Raw genomic sequence first — 21,454 nt, forward strand, 5'->3', positions numbered from 1 at the left:
AAGGTCTTTATACCTCCCAAGGCCTACATCTGAGTGTGTTGTTTCATCTTTTTGCTTTTGCATTTTCTGCTATCCATTCATGTGCTAACGTTCGAACTGGGAATGTTTTCTCTGGATGTCTCCACAAAAATACTCACCCATATTTCTCTGCAAGTCCTCTTGCTTCCTCCTCTTTTACTACTCTCTGGTCTTCCAGATCGCTTTTATTTCCACATAACACTATATCTGGGTTTTCACAATATGCATGCATTTGTAGCTGGCCTGTAAGAAAGATTATTATAGGTAAATAATGTGTGTGTGATCAATGGAGAATATATGGAAAAGTGCTCTGAGAACTGTAAGTGGATATCAGGACCTAAGGAAATGATACAATGCTTTTGAAGCGTCAAGAACCTAGTGTGCAAAACTGAATGCATGGGACAGAGACGTAAAACTTGTCCTTAAGCACATATCCCATCTTACTTATATCAGAGAGCAATGGGAGAATTCACTAACCCTCCGAAAGTGCACGTGTGCGTGTGAGCGACCATGTGTGCACACACCTGTGACTATCTTTCTATCGAAGGCCCTTTGAAAAAAGCTTGGAGAATTTTTACTGCTTATTGCTCATCTTAAAGCTCTTGTTTTTCGTATAGTGTCTCCTCACAGCAATATTTTTAAAAGAACTCTCTTCCTACAAACCAGATTGTTCCTACCTGAAATGTTTTCACATTTTTCTATGATCCTAAGGCAGAATCAATTCAATTCAAATAAGCAAGATTTAAGATTAAGTGAGAGAAAACCCCGAATAAATAGGAAAGGACTCTGTCACCAGAATCAAGGGGAAGCGGAAGACAATTCTTATTCCACAGCTTTTATTTCTTTTCACCTGAAACCCTGTAAACACGTACTTTAAACAAGCAATTACATTAAGCAAAAGGAGCCTCACTAAGCTAAATCACCTCCCAAAGCAGTAAAATAAAGCTCTATGTCTTATTCATCACACCCCATAATGAAATTAAAGCAGCCCAAACTTTCACAATAAGACATACCTCAAAGTTGGTATGGCCTAATTTATTTTTTTAGCATGGTTAACCAGAAAAGTGTTGACATTTTAGTTCCTCATTACAAAGTCAGGTTCATTTTATCTTATCGGGAGAAAATCTAGTCAGCAAGCACTCACTGATCATTAACATAGGCCAGATACTTGGTGCAGAATTTCAGGGCCCTGACCTTTGCCCTCAAGGGACAACCGGGGAACAAGGCCTATATAGGCAAAACCAAACTGTGTATGTTTCCAGTAACTGCCATGTGCTTTCTTTCCTCCAGGCTGGCACACAGGCTGTCCCCACGTGCTTGAATACCCAACCACAACCTTCCTTCCAGAAATTCCCACCCTTCTTTTAAAAGACTTGCATCTCAGCTACCCCTACCGTGAAACCTTTTTGGTCTCCAGAGTGGCTCTATGCTTTCTTAACCCCACATATGTCCAGTGTCATGATTATGAGCACAAACTCAGGACTGACTGTGTCCAAGGTTGAACCCCTGCTCTGCCATTTACTAGCCGCGTGACCCTGAGGAAGTCGTTTTCCCATCTGTAAGTGGTAATAATGATGGTACTTACTTCAAAGAGTTAAGGTGTGGATTAAGTGAGTTAATTCAGGGATTCTCCAGGTGAGGTTCATGGGTCTTACCATCACCAGGGAACTTGTTAGAAATGCAAATTCTCAGGTCCCACCCCAGATCTACTGAGTCAGGAATGCTGGATTTGGAGCCCAGAATCTGTGTTTTAACAAGATCCCTGGGTGATTCAGATGCACACTCATACTTGAGAACCACAAATTAATACGTTAAAGCATTCGGAAGTGCTGTGTAAGTATTACCAGGAATGATGTTTAATAGTATTTGTTTATTTTGGAGACTCCGGGAAGTGTGATTATTGGTGATTTTTCCTTTTATTTCTTCCTTCCTAATTTTTCTTCAAAGACTAATTACTTATATAAAAAGTAAATTAATCAATTCTCAAACAATCTCACTAAGAAAAAGACACGTACATAAATAACTTCTACAACTCAGGGTGGTATGTGCTAAAAATCCTATGGGTAGTACAAAACATAATAGCAGTTAAGAGGAAGGAAAAAATTTAATCTAACTACAGTTACAGAAAATTTCACGGAGCCTATAATTTGCCAGATTTTAAAGAATAAGTAGAACTCTAACCAGTTTTTAAAAGGGGGTGGGGGTAGGGGTGGGGGGGGACTGAGTGTGGGGACTGCTTTGCAGACAGGCAGAATAATAGGGATAAAAATATACAGGCAAAAACATGTAAATATATACCTGTTGCGCTCTTACACCATTCATGTGAGGCTACAGAAACAAGGTTTAAAAATTCAGGCTACCTTAAAATCTCTTTACAAAATAGGCTGCCACTAGGTGAAGAGTCACTATGGGCATCACTTGCCCACTCTCTGAGCTCTAGGAAGACAGAGAAGTGAACACAACACTACCTGATTCCTTTCAGATATCAGATTTAGGCTGAGAGAACTCAGCTCTCTGTTCAGTCTTCTGAATTCAGCAGGGCTCACCTTTGGACTTGTATGTATCCCCTTCCCAACAGGACATGGAGAGCTTTGGACTCAAGAGAGAAGGGACTGCCAGGGCAGCTCGGGGGAAGCAAAGGGAGGGTGCAGACCAGCTCTCCCCTCCCCGGGCCAGTCAGGGCCCAGGAGTCAGCTACTTGTTCAAGGCAACAGTGCCTTTGTTCTAGCATACACTCCCAAAAAGAAGAAATGAATGATCCCTGTAATATTCAAAATGCCAACAGGCAGAGGAAAAATAAAGTGTACAGACAATAAATTTTTATTCCTAATTAAGATTTGATATTATTATCTCTGATACTGAACACTATAACTTTTTTTTTTTTAAAGGCGGATTGGGGGAGAATACTTTTCATTGAAGATATGAAATCTTCAAAATGTGTAAGTTTTCTCTACCTAATTGTGCAATAAGAATTCTTTTACACTGGGGCGCCTGGGTGGCACAGCGGTTTAAGCGTCTGCCTTCGGCTCAGGGCGTGATCCTGGCGTTATGGGATTGAGCCCCACATCAGGCCCCTCCACTATGAGCCTGTTTCTTCCTCTCCCACTCCCCCTGCTTGTGTTCCCTCTCTCGCTGGCTGTCTCTATATCTGTCAAATAAATAAATAAAATCTTTTAAAAAAAAAAGAATTCTTTTACACTGTAAGGATAACAAAATTCATACATTACACATAATTTCACATAATTTTGTTATTTATCTAATCAGCTGAAAAAGTCAAGACAGGCAAGATTTATCTGTCTCAGAGTTTCCATTTCTGTCTGAGAAAACGGGTGGGTTGATGATCTCCCCATGCTGAGATTCTATGAGCACATCTCTAATAAGAATCTTATAAAGTGTTTGACTTAAAGCCTCAGAACTTGTTAGAATGATACAAAGAAGAGGATGATGAGGAAGGGCCGAGGATAAAGGACTAGAAATAGCCACCATCATTCAGTTTTAATTGAAATAATGAGGTGTGCAACACAGGCATTTAACAAACTGAAGCCCAGGGAGCAGAACTACATTTGAGGCACCTGTACTTACAGTATTAAATAACTCTTCAGCCCGTAATGATCAAGTTAGTTAAGAAAGAGCATCAAAGGCTACTGAACTGAAGGAGCTAAACTCCATGCCCTCGGAGAAGGACAGGACTGCTCTGGGTCTTCAAGGCCCAGAGTCCTCATCCTAAAATCAAAGTTAGTATTACTAGGAAAAGCAGAGTATTTCAGTAATCTTTGCCCCCAAAGTAAAACCTTGCTCCTTTAAACAGCATTTTTTAATAGCCCTAGGAGCTCCTCCAAAACAACTTACAACAGAAGTAGAATTTAAAAGAGCACCATATTGTGGGAAGTGGGGAGTGGGAGACACGGAAAAAACAGCACTTACTTATCCAGTTTCTGACATTGAGGAAACTTTGCTCGTTTGTCAGATCAAAGAGCAGAAGAAACCCCATAGCATCTCTGAAGAATGCTGTTGTCAAGCTACGAAACCTAGGAACATAAAAGCAGATTGGTCACCTACATCATGGCCCCACTCCTGAAATATAAAACTACCAATAGTGCCCTCAGCCTCTTCCAATAAATTCATCAATAACAAATTATTTAATAATGTGTCATTATTTCTAATAACTTCACGTTATACATGTATATTCTATCTCTTAATTATACAAGATTCAGCAAATTATGCTATCAAGTAGATATCTAGAACCAGAAAGAATACTTGAAAATATATTGAGACTTTATAAAACACCAACAATTATCAAAAGTTGTATTTAGATTTTAATCTTTTTTTTTTTTAAGATTTTATATATTTATTTGACAGACAGAGATAGCCAGAGAGGGAACACAAGCAGGGGGAGTGGGAGAGGGAGAAGCAGCCTCCTTGCTGAACAGGAAGCCCAAAGTGGGGCCCAATCCCAGGACCCTGGGATCATGACCTGAGCCAAAGGCAGACGCCTAATGACTGAGCCACCCAGGCGCCCCTGGAATTCAATCTTATAGAGAACAAACTGATGGTTACCAGAGGAGAAGCGGGTGGGGAGGATGGGTGAAATGGATCAAGGGGATTAAGAGTACACTTATAATGAGCACTGAGTAATGTACGGAACTGCGGAGTCACTATATTGTACACCTGAGACTAATTTAACACTGTACGTTAATTATATTGGAATTAAATAAAAAATAAAAACAATCTCTGTAAATTTTTAAGAATTAAAAAAATTGGATGATGATATTCCAAAAGTGAATAAGACTGTTATTTATAACTTACGTAAGTTTATGTGTTAACAGACCATGTGATTTGAAAAACCAGACAGCTGGACAGGGATCAGAAGAACTAGCTCATGATCCCTTAGTCTCAGTCAAGAATTTACTGTACAATTAAGAGTTAATCAGGCCAAAAGCAATGGTTCTTGCCGGGTATATTTCCCTTGTCCTCAGAAAATTCAGCTTGACTTGATGTTACAATGGGTTCCATGACCTTTTAATTTTAGTCTCTAAAGAGGTCTCATAACTCTGGTAACCATTTCTTTGGCTTTAAGGTAAGAGTAGTATTGACTCAGTCCTTATCCTTTCTTGGTACTCTCTCTTCCAAGGTTTTCTCCTGCTATCTCCCTTCTCTCTCCCCCTAAAGGTCAGTTTCCACTTTATTTTTATGTAAAGTCTGCAACTGACAGGCATAGACTCCAGGGAAGAAAATACTGGTATGAATTTGTCATCTAATCTGTTATTTTAAGTTTTCTCAAACATTTCTAATCAATGCTTTTACAAAAAGAGTCCTTATTCTTGAGGAATACATACCAAAGTATGTATTTGGGGGAAGGGGTAAGAAGGGATAGAGGTATACATGAAATAAGAAAGGCCACAAACCGATGACGACTGAAACTGGGAAATATGTATGTGATTTTATTATATTATCCTCTGTAGTATATATTTGAAGATTTCCATAACAAAAAGTTAAAAAACAGAACACTGCAGGGGCGCCTGGGTGGCTCAGTCAGTTAAGCGTCTGACTCTTGGTTTTGGCTCAGGTCATGATCTCAGGATTGTGAGACTGAACCCTGAGTCAGGCTCTGCACTCAGTGTGGAGTTTGCTGAAGTTTCTCTCCCCCTCTCCCTAAGCCCCTCCCCCACCCTGGCACACAATCTCTCTCTCAAATAAATAAATCTTTTAAAAAATAAAAACCAAACAGAATACGTCAAAGAAACCGTGAGAGAAAACGGCAGCCATAACGAAAAGAAATTTTATATCAAGATTTCATGTGACTTATTTTGATCAAGTAACTTCTGACCGTATGAGTTAATGCCAATCAGATTTTCTGCGAGGTTTCCACAATCAGGTAAGAATAATGCATGTAATTCTGCAGTTGTCTTTGTGGCTGTGTAAACAGCAAAAGTAAATGGAAAAAAAGTGTATACATCTTAAAGAACAAGAAGAACATGAAGAAGAAGAAAAATGAAGGAGGAGGAAAGACAAAGGAGGGAGGAGGAGGAGAAAGAAGGAAGAAGTAAAGACTCCATAAGTAAGATAGTCTATTTTGAAAAGGATTCATTTTTCCTTTGACCTTGCATGGAATAGACACCATTATCATTTCAGATGGGTAAATTTCCTGCTAATTTAGCAACATGTCTTATCTAGGTGCAAGTCAACTAATCAGCTGGCCTTTTCCTGCTCAGGTACTGTGTGAAGGGCAGCTGGTTTTCCCTTTCCTCCAGTAAGGAACACCAGACTGAAGATCTCATACCTCTCCTGCCCTGCTGTGTCCCATAATTGCAGGTGGATTCTCTGGCCTCTGCCGATGGCTCCATCTGGTCCATTGGCTCTGTACACCTAAAATAGCGAAATGAAAGAGAAAAAGAAAACTTTTGAGACCAATGAACTTTTTTCACTTTTCTATTTAGTAAAGCTCCTCGAAGCATCTAAACTTCTAAAAAATCCCATCTGGAATACAACCTTATTTGTACATTATTCCAAAAAACTATCTTTGGATAATACAATAATTTGTATTAAAACATAAATATATACATTACATATTTTTTATAAATATATTATGAAATATATACATAACACATAATCTATATGAAAAAATAATAATCTGCTAACCTTTCCTCAAAGTTCCCTCAAGTCACTAGTATTTTCCCCAATCCCATCTTTAAAAAGTACTCTAAAGCAATTTTACAGGAAGGACCTCTGAAGATCTCTTCCACCATAAAAGCAATGAAACACTGGCAAAAAAAAAAAAAAAAAAAAAAAAAAAAAGCCAAAATCCACTTTTTCCAAACTCTGAAAACTAACAAAGACTCTCAATGTTCCAAGAAGCATCTAATCAAGAAAAATGGCTGAATATCAGTAAAAACAATAAATAAACTTTGTGCTGTTTTAATTTATTCTATTCCCATTCCACTCTCCCCAGCTCCTCAGTAGCCTTGAAAACCAAGAGATGCACAACTATGAGAGCTGTGAAAACAATCAGCATAGTAGTCACTGGAGGGAGTGGAGGCAAAACAGGTTTGAAGCTCCCCAAAGTCTCACCTCCAGAGAACTGTCTAAAAGTTGCCCGTAAACCTCCATTTCCAGGCCTTGCCTTGCCTTTGCCAAACTCAGAGCTTGCTCGATGATAATAACCTTACCCTTAGGGCATTTGTTGAAAACGATCAGCAGCAATTATTCAACATCACATCTAACAACGGCAACAATACCAACTGGGGCTAACAAGAGGCGAACCAAAAAACTTGAAGAAGAAAAAAAATAAAAAGGAAATGAGATCTCCATAGGGAAATCTGAAAAGCTCCAAAATGTTCTTTGGAATGTACAGGCCAGTCTTATGTATAGCACTATACATATGCCTGGGAAAAACTTGAAAAGACCCTATTATCTCATCTCTAGCTAACTTTGAGGCTCTTCGCAAGCAGGAAGTTAAGGCTAAGGCAGAGTTGTAAACTGCCTGCAGGAACATTAGGGACATGTCCCCAAACGGGGCACACACACACATGAGTGTGCACACATTTGCACGCGTGCACACACAAACACAAACACACAGTGTCAGAAAAAGCTGACAGACTTACTGGTTCAAGAAATCTCTCTGCTCAGGGGCACCTGGGTGTTTCAGTCAGTTAAGCGTCTGACTCTTGATTTTAGCTCAGGACATGATCTCAGGGTTGTGAGACAGAGCCCAATGTCAGGCTCCATGCTCAGCACAGAGTCTACCTGAGATTCTTTCTCTCCCTCTCCCCCTTCCCCCTCCTTGGGAAAGGGGAGGAATCTGATTCTAGAATCGCCAGATTATATTATTTAAAATGTTCAGTTTTCAACAAAGCTCATGAGACACAAAAAGAAACAGGAAAGTATGGCTCATACACACTGGGGGAAAGGAAATGAACAAAAACCATCCCTAAAGAAGGCCAGGAACTTACTAGACAAAGACTTTAAATCAGCTATTATAAATATGTTCAAAGAATTAAAGGAAATCATGTCTAAAGAATTAAAGTATAGGGGCTCCTGGGTGGCTCAGTCAGTTAAGCATCTGCCTTTGGCTCAGACCATCATTCTAGGGTCGGTCCTGGGATCAAGCCCTGTGTTGGGCTCCCTGCTCAGTGGGGAACCTGCTTCTCCCTCTCTCTCTGCCGTTCCCCCTGCTTGTGCTCTCTTGTTCTCTCTCTCTCTCTCTCAAATAAATGAATAAATTTTTTAAAGAATTAAAGGAACAATGCCTCACTGAATAGAGGATGTTTATAGAGATAGATATTATAAAAGGTAAATAGAAATTCTGGAGTTAAAAAGTATAGTAACTGAAGTGCAATATTCACTAGAGGGCTTCAATAGCAGACTTAAACTGGCAGAAGACATAACCACTGAATTTGAAGATAGGTCAGTTGAGGTTATCCAGGCCATGGCACAGAAGAAAAAAGAATAAAGAAAAACGAACAGAGTCTCAGAAACCTATGGAACCATCAAACATACCAACATATGCATACTGGCAATCCTATAAAAAGAAGAGAGACAAAGGCAGAAAAAATTTTGCGGAAATAATAGCTAAAAACCTCCAAAATTTGATGAAAAACATTCATCTGCACATTCAAGAAACCCAGTGAGCTCCAAAAAATTAATAGAAATTGCCTAGACATATCATCAAACTGTCAAAATCCAAAGACAAAAAGAGAATTTTAAAAGCAGCAAGTGAAAAGTGATTCATCACATACAAGGGATCTCAATAAGACTAACAGCTGATTTGTCATTAAAGAACAATAAAGGCCAAAAGGCAGTAGGATGACATAACGTGCTGAAAGAAAAAAAAGACTATCAACCAAGAATTCCATACCCAACAAAGCTATTCTTTAAAACTGAAAGACAAAGTAAGACATCCCCAGATAAACAAAAACAGAAAGTTCATCACCAGCATTCTTTCTGTATAAGGAATAATAAAGACAGTGCTTCAGGCTGAGATATAAGGACACTGGGCAGTAAGTCAAATCCATAAAAAATAGAGAGAACCAGAAAGATAACTACATAGATAGACATAAAAGACAGGATAAATGTATTGTTAAATTCTTTTCTTCCATCTGATGAAAACACGGCTTCGTGAATAATTATAACTCTGTTGATGAGCACACAGTATATCAAGATGTAATTTGCATGACAATAACAGTGCAAAGGAGGGAGTAGGAAATGAAGCTATATATAAGCGGAGTTTCATGACAGTATTGAAATTAAGTTGGTATTAATCCAAACTACACTGTTAAAAATTAAATGATAATTGTAATCTCTAGGGGAACTATTAAAAAATAACTCAAATATATAGTAAAAATAATGACAAGAGAATTAGAAGAATGGTATACTAGAAAGTATATAACACAAATTAGTCATGAAAAAAACAGAGGAACAAAAAATAAGACACATAGAAAACAAGTAGCAAAACGGCAAACATAAAGGCTTTTTTATCAGTAATTAAATATAAATGAATTAAATATTCCAAATAAAAGGCAAAAATTGGCAAGATGGATTTAAAAACATGTCCAACTATGTACTATCTAGAAAGACATGCTTTAGATTCAAAGACACAAAGAGGTAAATAAAAGGATGGGGGAAAAATACCATGCAAACGGGAACTAAAAGGGAGCTGGAGTGGCTTTACTAATATCAGAAAAAATAAACTTTAAGACAAAAATTGTTATTAGGGACATTTTATAATGATAAAAGGGTTACTCCATTAAGAACATATAGGGAGAAAAAGGGAGAAATAAACATGTCGACCATTACATTGAGAGACTTCAATACTCCACTTTCTATAACGGATAGAGCAAGTAGGCAGATGAACAAGGAAACAGAAGACTTACACAACACTGTATACCAAAGACATAACAGACATCCATCGAGCACTCAACAATTGCAGAACACACATTCTTCTCAGGTATACATGAAACATTCTCAAGGATAGGCTTTATGTTAGATCATATATATGGACATTTATACGGAATATACTTTTAAAACTCTTAAAAGTAAAGAACAAAAAGGCAACCAATTTCAAAAAGGCAAACAATCTGAACAGACATTTTTCCAAAGATGATATACAAATGGCTAATAAGTACATGAAAGAAATGATTACTCAAAAACATCTCTCGGGGCACCTGGGTGGCTCAGTCGTTAAGTGTCTGCCTTCGGCTCAGGGCGTGATCCCGGAGTTCTGGGATCGAGCCCCACATCAGGCTCCTCTGCTGGGAGCCTGCTTCTTCCTCTCCTACTCCCCCTGCTTGTGTTCCCTCTCTCACTGGCTGTCTCTCTCTGTGTCAAATAAATAAATAAAATCTTTTAAAAAAAAATCTCTTGTCAGGGAAATTCATGTCAAACCTACAGTAAGATAGCACTTCACACTCACTGGAATGGCTATAATCAAATAGACAGTAACAAGAGCTGGTGAGGATATGGAGAAAATGGAGCCCTGATAAGAATCTAAAATGGTGCAGCATCTTTAGAAAATTTGGAAGTCACTCGAAGTTAAATAGAGAGTTATCATATGGCCAATTAATTCCATGCCTAGGTGTATACCCAAGAGATTTGAAAACATAAGGCCACACAAAAAATGTATATGACTGTTAATGGAAGCATTATTCATTATAGCTAAAAAGTGAAACAGCCCAACTGTCTATCAATGGATGAATAAACAAAATGTGGTATACCAAGACAATGGAATATCATTTGGTCATAAAAAAGAATGAAGCTCTGACCCATGCTACAACATGGATGAACCTTGAAAACATTATGCTCAGTGAAAGAAGCCAGACACAAAAGGCCACACATTGTATGATTCCATTTCTATATGTCCAGAATAGTCAAATCTATGGGGAGCAGGTTAGTGGCTAGAGGGATGATAAATGGGGAATGACTGCTAAAGGGCATGAGGTTTCTTTTGGAGGTGATGAAATGTTCTAAAATGAGATACACAACTGTGAATATACTAAAAACCACTGAATTGTACACTCCCAATGGGTGAATTTTAGGTTATGTGAACTATATCTCAATAAAGTGATTTTTAAAAAACAAAGTTATAAAATGGGAATTAATAAATATAATCACATACATGTATACCAATTTTACCAATTATATGTCAATACTAAAATTTTAATGAAATCCTATTCTTAGTGGGTCTGAGTCTCTGTAAGATTCTCCGGCAGTGGAAGAAAAGACCCCAACTGAGTAAGAGGGAATGAATCCTCCTATCCTGGAAGCCATAGACCCTGTATCTTTTCCAGGTAGAATATGCTCCATTGAAAGATCTTTGTCATTAATCTCTTGACCACGTGCTGACCTGCTTCAGGGTAACAGTCAATTTTTCAGCAAGAAATGTAGGTCATGATGAAGGCCATCTTCTCTCTGCAACACCGACCCAGTGACCTTCTGCCCTCCCTCCAGCATCAGAATAACTTTCAGTCCCTTAAATAAACAAAAACAGAGCCTCTTCCTTCATCATTCAGTAGAACCTCTCTGTTCCCTTGGTTACCTCGCAGGTCAACATACACTATTGGTATTCTCACTCCATGCCAGCCTCACCTTCCTGGCAGCAGTGATGAGTTTTGCCACTTAGTGTTCCATGTGGGATTGAATTAAAACAAAGGCCATTAAAAATGACATCAAAGGTGGAAGAAATAGTCCACAAAACAGCAGTAGGAGGCCTAGGGTGGTTTGTAGGCTTCATAACAAAGGAAGACAAATACCTTTGTGGAGTTCTGACGGAACATACAAGCCAAAAGGGTATCAAGGGAAAATTAAAAGAAATCTTCACTTTTGTCTCATTGGTTTTATAGTAAATGTCCTTCAGCACAACCTTTTAAATCACATTTCCTAGATTGAACAGAATACACTTTCACATGCACCCTTCAATTTTATATTCCAAACTCTGTCCTTCTAATTCCTACAAAATAAACTAGACAGACAGACAACCATTGATTCAGAGATCACATTTTTATATAGAACTTACCACTCTCTTTTCCCTGAAATCAATGCCCACTGTCGTGATAAATTTGGAGTTAAATTTACCATCTGTGTACTGGTAAAGTACACTGGTCTTCCCTACTCCGGAGTCTCCCAAAGCTAAAAACTTGATGAGGTAATCATAGTCTCCATCAGACATAATGAAGAACTCAGTGGTTCACCTGTAAAATACAAACAAATGCATATTTACTAAAAAGTCATTAGGAAATACTGGAATCTTCCATGAATAAAGTGAATTATTTTAATATCCAGTTCAATAAGTACTATGTGACACCTATATGCCTAGGGGTTCTGTGAAGAGGATTAGATAGTATTCACTGCCCCCAAGGACCTAATAACTTGCTAGATGAGATGTTACTAAAATAATAAATAACAGTTATTTTTTTTTTTAAGATTTTATTTATTTATTTATTTGACAGAGACAGCCAGCGAGAGAGGGAACACAAGCAGGGGGAGTCGGAGAGGAAGAAGCAGGCTCCTAGCGGAGAAGCCTGATGTGGGGCTCGATCTCAGAACGCCAGGATCACGCCCTGAGCCAAAGGCAGACGCTTAACGACTGCGCCACCCAGGCGCCCCTAAATAACAGTTTAATTTAAAATTAATGTGCAATAAAAATTAAGAAGATAACCAGCACTAAGTCTTACATGCAGATGACATAAACAAAAATTTTTAAAAGAAAGTAGGAAGGAGAATGTTACAGGAATAATAAGAATTCTTAGAGTACAAGTGGTTTCAATTCCCCCTTCTTTTTCAAAGTCTCCTGGTGCAAGATCCTTGGCTTTTCTCTTTTACTTGGATATCTAGGCAATTTCACTTATTCTATTCATTTTCAAATGTCACTATAGTTCCTTCAAAGACAATGCTAAATTCACAAGTAAAATGTGGTTTGTGGCTTCCTTATTTTTGATGATGATGATGGTGGTGGTGGTGGTGGTGGTGGTGGTGGTGGTGGTGGTGGTCGTGATATACTGCATGTTAAGTCAGACTTTTCAGAATACCACTGCTCCCCTGGGAACTAAGTTCCAGATTTGGGCAGTCACTGTTCAGAGACCATCGTTCCATTACAAAGGGCTCATCTACCGGTACTTGCCTGGGTATTCAAACAAGAAATGCTACCAATTCAGATCTTAGATATTGACTAAAACAAAAGGCCACCTTAGAGAAGAAAAATTCTTATTTTTACCAAGACCTAACCACAGTAATTTTTATCTTTTTGCATTGAGCACTTTTCATGATTTGTTTTTATTCTCTAAGTAGATTCCGACTACTCAAAATAGCAGTCCAACTGAAAACGTAGTCTGTCCCCAGGGAAGGCTTACCTCTTTAATGCTCTCATTTCTAATACCAATAAACCCCCCAGAAAATCAGAGAAATCATCAGCTACCCCACTACCACTGACAACTCTCCATGCCATTTAAACATGCATATTCACCCATCCACATACACATCAGATGCCCTACATTAGACGCTGATTTTCCTCTCAGCGTCTATTTTCATACAGCCTCACACTGAGGAACTTTACTACAATTCTCAATGCTTCCTATAGGATTATTTCTATAGATCCATAAAATTAATAAAAGCTCAAGCAAGGGCATTTATTGATTTTCAAGGTTGCCTCCCCCACCCCAGCCTCAATTTGGTGACTCATCTTATGCTCAAAAATCTGAATGCTGACCCCCAAGAGCCACTGAAATTTACTTCCTCATAGTGCCTTAGTAAAGATCTGGGACCTCACATTCAGATATGGCTGGTCAGCTGATAAGGGCAGAGACTCCACAAACATTCATTATTCTATTTGCACACTATAAAGAATGACACTTCATAGATGATGGCTTCCCTTCTGTATTCACAGGTTTAGGTTGTCAGTATTAATGGTATATCACAGAATTCCTCTCCAGAAGATGACCAATAGGGTACAAATAAATATTCTAGTACGTCATATCACAGGATCTCATTTGGCTCCAAGTTTTCATTAACTAGAGCTAAGAATTGAAAAGCGGGTCCAGATAATGTTTAATCATTTTAGAGGTTCCCCTAAAAATGAATGAGGAAGCAGAAAGCAACTCCAAATTTTGCAATGAGAGTGATACAAGACAACACTGTGGTTACCTTACTTCCTCTTTCCTTTTAATTTGAACAAAGGTTGGTCATTTCTATGTCTATGTTTTTATATCATTTAAGGTACAGGAGAAAATGCTGTCACCAATGGCATCACTCTTCTAAAATTCTCTAAATTCACTTGAATGGAATTCAAAGACAGATGAAACTATATCGGCTGTGCCAAAATTTTATGTGTTTAGTTATCATGGGAGAAGAATCACACATATAAATCTAAAAATGCTCGTTGTGGGCTTTTCTATTCATGTTGACAGCAATACGTTTGTTCCCAAACCAAGCCATCATAAAGGAAGCATTAACAAACCAAATACCACAAGTGAAGGTACATAAATACCACCGACAATATTAATCTTAGTTTGCACTCTTCAGATCACACCTCTAGGCAATTATCTGCCTTGCTAATCTGAAAATAAATGTCCAGACCTTTCACTCTCTGGGTTCAGTTTTCCAAAGGATGAAATAGAACCCAGAGAGGTGAACTCATTTCCACAGTCTAGAATATAAATCTCTTAACTCCAAGTTCAATGTCCAGTCTACCTCCAAGCTTATTGTCTGTTACTCAAGCTTCCACAAATGCATGTTGGGCTTAAAGGTGACCAGGTATGACATCTTACAAGGTAGCCTAATAGGAAAAACATGACCTCCAAAGTCAAGCAGAGCTGGGCCAAATTCCATGTCTCCCACATGCCTCAGATGTCTCTGAGTCTTGGATTCAGGTTTCCATCCTATGAAAAAGAAGATGCTATACCCTCCTTTACACCATTGTTCTAAAGATTGAATAAGATACTCTTTGTGACGCACCCAGCACAGTGCTTGGCATATACTGGATACTCAGTAAATGTTAGCTCACCCTCTTCACCCCACTCTGGACGGATCAGACTAACGCTGAGGACCTAGACCAATCTCTGAAATTGCCTCTGAGTCGCTCCAAACATTTTTCTAGCACAAAGGATTTCTGACTGGCTCAGAGTCATTTGCTGAGTCAACACAGATCACTTTCAAACTAATTGTGATCTTTTTTGGCTGACTTAAAACATTTTCATTTTAAATTGATATGTCTATGGCAAAAGAAGGTAGGGCCAGCTTAAAAGCAGTTTGAAATCTGTATAAAACACTGCAGTCCATTCTAACAAGCTCATACTTGCTCAAAAAAATCTGAATGGTTCATTATAGTTCAGAACGAAAGAGTCGAGCTCAAAGAGGTTACACCTACAAAACTATTTCTGACTGATCTAAAGCCACTTTGGCTAAAACTAAATATATCTAATGAAAATTACTTGGGTCTGGTTTCAATAGCTCAAACTGCTTCAAACTAGTTTTACCTAGCTCAAATAAGTTCTGACCTGGAAGGCATGTTCTGACCGGCTCATACAAGATTTGACTGATTCAGAGTATATTTTACTGAGTCAAGTTAGTGCTGACCAATTAAATCTTTCCAACTGGGTCACACTTGCTCTAATTTTATCAAACTGCTTATAACTAGTTTATATATTATAACAGGTCATCTATAAAATTGTTTTTACTGTCTCAGACTGATTAAAAACTGGCTCAAACCAGTCGGAGTTGACTGATCAGATGTTCAAACAGTTCAAGACTAGAAATGTAAAATGATAAACAGAAGCACAAAAAGCAATGGTTTGATGCATTAAATATATGCTGAACCAAAAAACTTAAATTTTTATTTATAATTACCTCTGTTGCAGATAGTCTATCTCCACCACAATATAGTTTCTTTCTACACTTGAATGGTTTGTATGTGTTGGAGAACAATAAACAGGTTGAGAGAAAGAAGTATGGGCACGCTGGCAGAGAAGAATATGATAAACAATAGGAAAAGCTGTGATGACTGACAGAGGCTTCCTTTGTTGACAACTCACCATTCATTTTATCTCAGGGACCTGGCAACATTAATCCATGATCCAACAATAAAATAGACATCTCAAGGTAAGGAAAACCTGTAGCAAATTTGGAGGCTATGTCAAGTGTCTCCTAACTTGGTCACAATGACTAGGCTGGTCTGGGTTAACAGAGACCAGAATTCTAAAAAGAAAACTGCAAGGAAATGAAAGGACTCAGGAAAGAGACAGGCCTTCAAATTGATAACAGAGATTTTTCAGGGTTTGGGCAGCGCATGGATGGTGACAAGCTTCTTATCTGAGTTTGCAGCCAGTTAGTCAAAGCCCAGAATTAGTGAAACCATTCCATCTTTCAGCAGAATATAATTCTGGTGCATAGCAAATCATACCCCCAAACCCACCCGGCAGTCCCATGTCTGTGTTTCACCACTGCTTATCACCACCAGATGAAGAAAACTTCATGCTAAGTTTCAACTGCTGGTAGGTCTTCATAGAGGACCATCTTCATATTAAAAATTATTTTTGTTTCTTATTTTTGTTTCTCAAGTCTTGGGTGTTTCAGGGGCCTACTTTCCATAAAGAAAATACTCTACTCCCCAAGTATGGAAATGATATAAATTATTTTTATGTTGGCATTTTAGAGCAGAAAGGGAAACACTGAAAACACAGTGCAGAATTTGACATCTGGGACACCCAAATGACGTTTTGTGCATACTATTTGCAGTGAGCATTCCAGCCTATTGACGCAATTCATGGAGGCTTTTCCCAATTGCATTACTCTTGCTAAAAATGGGTCAGAAGCCTAGGTCAGATGCCCAAGTACCTTACTTTACAATCCTTATCACAGCCCTAAAACCAGGTGCTGCATAACCACACATACTTCCTCTCTCAGAAGGATCTCAGTGCCATTCTTATCATGAATGCCCCAGTGAGAAGACAAGTAAGTGGGTCTAGGACAGTCTATTCACATGCTAACATGGGCTCAATTCCAGCGCATTGTTGAGAGACAAGAAAAAGTGGAGGTCAAGAACATGGACTGTAAAACCAAATCACCTGGATGTGAAGCCAGTCATTTCACGTTAGGAAATTTAATCCCTTCTGGCGCCTGGGTGGCTCAGCCGGTTAGGTGACTGACTCTTGATTTCAGTTCAGGTCCTGATCTGAGAAAGCTGAGATGAGCCCCATGTCAAACTCTGAGCTCAACTCAGAGTCTGCCTGTCCCTCTCCCTCTGCTCCTCCCCCCCCCTTGCATTTTGTCTCTCTCCCAAATAAATAAATAAAATCTTTTTTTAAAAAAAGAAAAAAGATTTTTAAAGAAAATTTAATCCCTTTGCCTCAGGTTCCCCCATTTTAAAAATGGAAATGGGGGCGCCTGGGTAGCGCAGTCGTTGAGCGTCTGCCTTCGACTCAGGGCGTGATCCTGGCGTTCTGGGATCGAGTCCCACATCAGGCTCCTCCGCTGGGAGCCTGCTTCTTCCTCTCCCACTCCCCCTGCTGTGTTCCCTCTCTCGCTGGCTGTCTCTCTGTCACATAAATTAATTTTAATAAATAAATAAATAAATAAATAAATAAATAAATAAATAAATAAATATGGAAATGATTTTTTAAATTAATATTTTATTAATTCTAGCATGCATATGCTTTCTTAACTTCTTTATAATCGGGGTGCATCTTACATTTTACAGTCTTACAACCCATGACATCTTGCAACTGTTACTAAATGAGGTAGCACAGGAGATAGTTATGTTATAGTTACATTAGTTAGCATCTTCTACCAAGATCACAAATGCACCATCAGCACATTCTAGATTTGATGAAGCGGTAAACCTATCTCAGAGGGCTGTTGTGAGGATTGAGTTAATGTATACATGAAGAGTTTAGAACACTGTCTGGCACACAGTAAATCCTGCATAACTATTAACTGCCATTAGCACCATCACCTTGCAATCTAGCCTCCCTACAGTCAATACGCAGTCAGTATTACTTTCTTTCCTAGAACTGTAAGAAAGAACTACGCCCCTAAACTAAAAATCAAGGAAAGAAAAAACAACAATCTATGAAGAACACTTGAACCAAAGTTCAGTTCTTTATATTCTATATTTCCTTCAGGAAGCAGCATCTGAGATACCTCAAGGAAATCTCTTCTAAAAAATTAAGAATGACCCTAATATGGGACCTGCGGAAGAGTTTGTTACTCAGTTCACTTCTATCTCTCCTCCCTACACAAATATTTTTTCAAAGTGCTCTCCACCCTCACTCTCACCAGATTAACAATAGAAAGCAAGGAACACCCACTTCCTCAACATACAATAAGTGGTGATAATTGCCGCTGAGAGAAAGTCAATGATCTTCTTCCTTATTTAAAAAATGAAACATATCTTAATTGTTCTTCAGGGAATAAGATAGAAGAGAGTGGTTTTAGTTAAGAGCAAAGGAATTAGATTTCTCTCCCTTCCTTCCTATCTCTCTTCATCTCCCCCCCACCACACCCCTAGCAGAAGTACTCCATAAAGCTTCCTATGAAAGTCGATCATAGACTCCAACCTTAGGATCCCCTATCATTAGGCAGAACCATTCTGAAACTACTTCAGATATATCAGCCATTTCTTGAAAGCCAAATATCCCTCTATCACCCATATTTAGTACAGAGGGCAAAAAAAGAGGGAAGGATAATATTAACTGAATAACCACCATGTGCCACTAACAGTACTAGGCAAGCATGATTTTATTTTATCAGTACATCATCCTTAAAGAAAACTCAATGGTCTGTACAAAACTTATAGTACATAAAGAGTGATGTTGTCTTAATATGATGGGAAGTAGGCTTGGGTTCAAATTCTGCCTGTGTGTGTGACCTGGTCTGAGTTCTTTACACTAAGCCTCCATTCTTTCAACTATAAAATGGAAATAACAATGGTTATTAAGTGACATTATCCACAGGAAGCTTTTGGTGCATTGCTTGGTCTATGTTAAATGTTCAAGAATTGAAACCGGTCTGTAGCAATACTATTACTAGGAGCCTCATCACGTTCTCAGCAAGACATGTCATTTTACGATCTATTCTTAATTTAATCCTGTACCTCAACCTTTAGAAAAATCTTAGGAAAAATTCAATTTCAATTCAAAATGCAATCACTTATGAGGTCTCTATCCATTACAAAAGCTATCTTGGCATCCCAATCTAACACTTAGTTTTATCTGTGTGATTTTTGGCAATTTCAGAGCTGGAATGTTCATCAGTTGAATACTTTAATTTCCAGAAGAGGAAACTCAATAAAGCCCAGAGAAGACAAGTGAACAACATAAAATGGATCAGCAGCTTAGATGTGAAGCTGAGCTAGCGCCCTAGTCTCCTAAATTCTAGTCCTGCAGCCTTTTCTAACATATCATGAGTTTTGTTCTCTCTGTATGCCTTCCTTCAAAGCCAGGAACCTCAATTATAGTTGCTTTGATTCAGGAATCAAAAGTTTTCTGTGGTGCCAGCAGCTATAGAGATCAATTACTTTATAACTAAGCCTTAGACTCAGAGAGGTTGGGATGAAGGGCCTGTGCTTCTGCCTCTCTGTCGCAAAGCTCTTCCTTCTGACGGGTTCCCCCAAGAAGAGAGTTCAGAAACTGAGGGCATGTCTGCCTCTTGTTGGTCACAACAAATCTAAGAAATTATGGATGTTGATACTTGTACCATCTCCTGTAAACCCTCTTTATGTATGTCTTTCTTGTGGCTTCAACATGGAAAGAGCAGAAAAATCATGAAGTTTGTCATTTCCCTACAGATTGGTTTGGTATTGAGCTTGGTGCTTTCTTCCTAAATCAAGATGATTTCCTGTGGTGCTGCCTGAGGTTCTCTGTAAGGACACTTCTTCGTGCTCATCCACTCACTCTTGCATTCATCAAATATTTATTGAATGCCTGTTCTGTGCTCGGTGCCAGAGCACAATGGGAAGCCGATACTCAAGATGGAAACCTTACACTTTTAGCCACATCCCAATCTATGTCCTCCTAATGACTATACCAACATCTTTGGGTTTTCAAAAAAGCTGATACTCAAGAACATTTTAATTTTCCCTTGTAAACATAACACAACACGACATCAAAATTCACACCCCCGTATTGCCTTTTCCCTACCAGTACGTGCACAAGTCACATGTTTGGCATGCTTATAAAGATGCAAAAGGAATAAACATGTAAAGCTAGATAGAGAAGAAAGAGAAACCCTTAAAAGAGAAACATGAGGTATACTGTAAATAATTTGTACTGAAAAATATTTTCAATTTCTTGGAAAGGTTAATACAATATTACAGTGTTCCTATAGAGCTTATGGACTTTGCTTGCCTTGCCCAAAGTGATTTCAATGTAGAAATAGGAAAATGTGAATATAACTATTACTTTTCAGATAAAACACAAAACATCAGCATTTTTGAGAACTATATTGCCTCATGTTCTGTCGTACATATTAATGTCCCTTTATTCAAGGATTCATTTAGAGAAAAATATTCACATACCAGTGACTGGCATAGAACAAAAAAGTCTATCGGTGTTTTTTAAATTTAATGTTAAAAAGCGATAGGCTTTTCTTGTTTTGTGTATGGCACCATTGTTGACCCATTCCTGGCATTCTGAAGGATGCATATAATAGAGACAGCAGAAAAGGGGAAGAGAAATCATACAGAGTGGGGCAGTAAAGAAGCATTTTAGAACGTACCAAGACAGGAATGGGGACAACTTGTGTTTACCAGATAAGCCCTGGCTACAACTGTTTCAGACCAGTGCAATTCCTATACCCTAAAGTCAAACACGTCCACTTTCACTACAACAACTACATGTGTCCTGCCCAGTAGTGGGGCTCCCCATCTCCACAAGAGGAGACAGCCTCTGCCCTCTGCACACGTGAGCTTCTTCTTCGCAATTTCTAGTCCAGGTAAGAGTAGATAGGTTTCGGCCCTCCTTGAGAGTGGAATAGGTGAAATTATAAACAAAGAGCTCGTCTTGTTTGTGCAAAGATCTTGGGTAGACAGAAGTAAGTAGAAATCTAATGGCTTTGAAAAATAGAAGGAAATTGGAATATAACTCTTCCTTGTCTCCTCATTCAAGGATGAGTTTGGTTTTATTTAAATTGAGAATATTAAATAACTGCATTAGATATTCACCTATGATTCATAAATGTATTCCTATCAATACACTGTTTTGTAGTCATATCACGAATCCAGCCTTAATAGTGAGGGGAGATGTTCTTGGCTAAAAACTGACTGGATCTAAATTTGCATATCATTGGCTTAATATTTATAAATGTGCCTGCTACATAGGAATATTTCATTCTCCTCATTTAACCAAAGTAAAAAGACTTAACTTGTAGCAGATGGCGATATTCCAACATTGCAAGCTATTCAGAGAAAAAATAAAGTGACCTGCAAAACCATTAAATATACATTTCCAAATACCAG

At 38.4% G+C, this 21,454-nt stretch overlaps 1 protein-coding gene across 3 annotated transcripts in view; it reads right to left on the reverse strand.

Moving 5' to 3' along the window:
- RAB27A (RAB27A, member RAS oncogene family) overlaps nt 1-21,454 on the reverse strand; it is an 83,491-nt gene that overhangs the window by 11,870 nt on the left and 50,167 nt on the right. For all 3 annotated transcript variants that reach the window (XM_045812091.2, XM_087859234.1, XM_087859233.1), the window contains exons 2-5: nt 12,026-12,200; nt 6,299-6,384; nt 3,943-4,046; nt 138-261 (exon numbers count right to left, since the gene is read on the reverse strand). In XM_045812091.2, the coding sequence (XP_045668047.1) occupies nt 138-261; nt 3,943-4,046; nt 6,299-6,384; nt 12,026-12,178 (467 nt within the window). In that variant the 5' untranslated portion in view covers nt 12,179-12,200. The remainder of the gene's footprint in view (nt 1-137; nt 262-3,942; nt 4,047-6,298; nt 6,385-12,025; nt 12,201-21,454) is intronic.

Source organism: Ursus americanus, chromosome 36, assembly GCF_024610735.1.
Source record: "Ursus americanus isolate L20-20 chromosome 36, mUrsAme1.1.p, whole genome shotgun sequence".
Lineage (NCBI taxonomy): Eukaryota > Metazoa > Chordata > Mammalia > Carnivora > Ursidae > Ursus > Ursus americanus.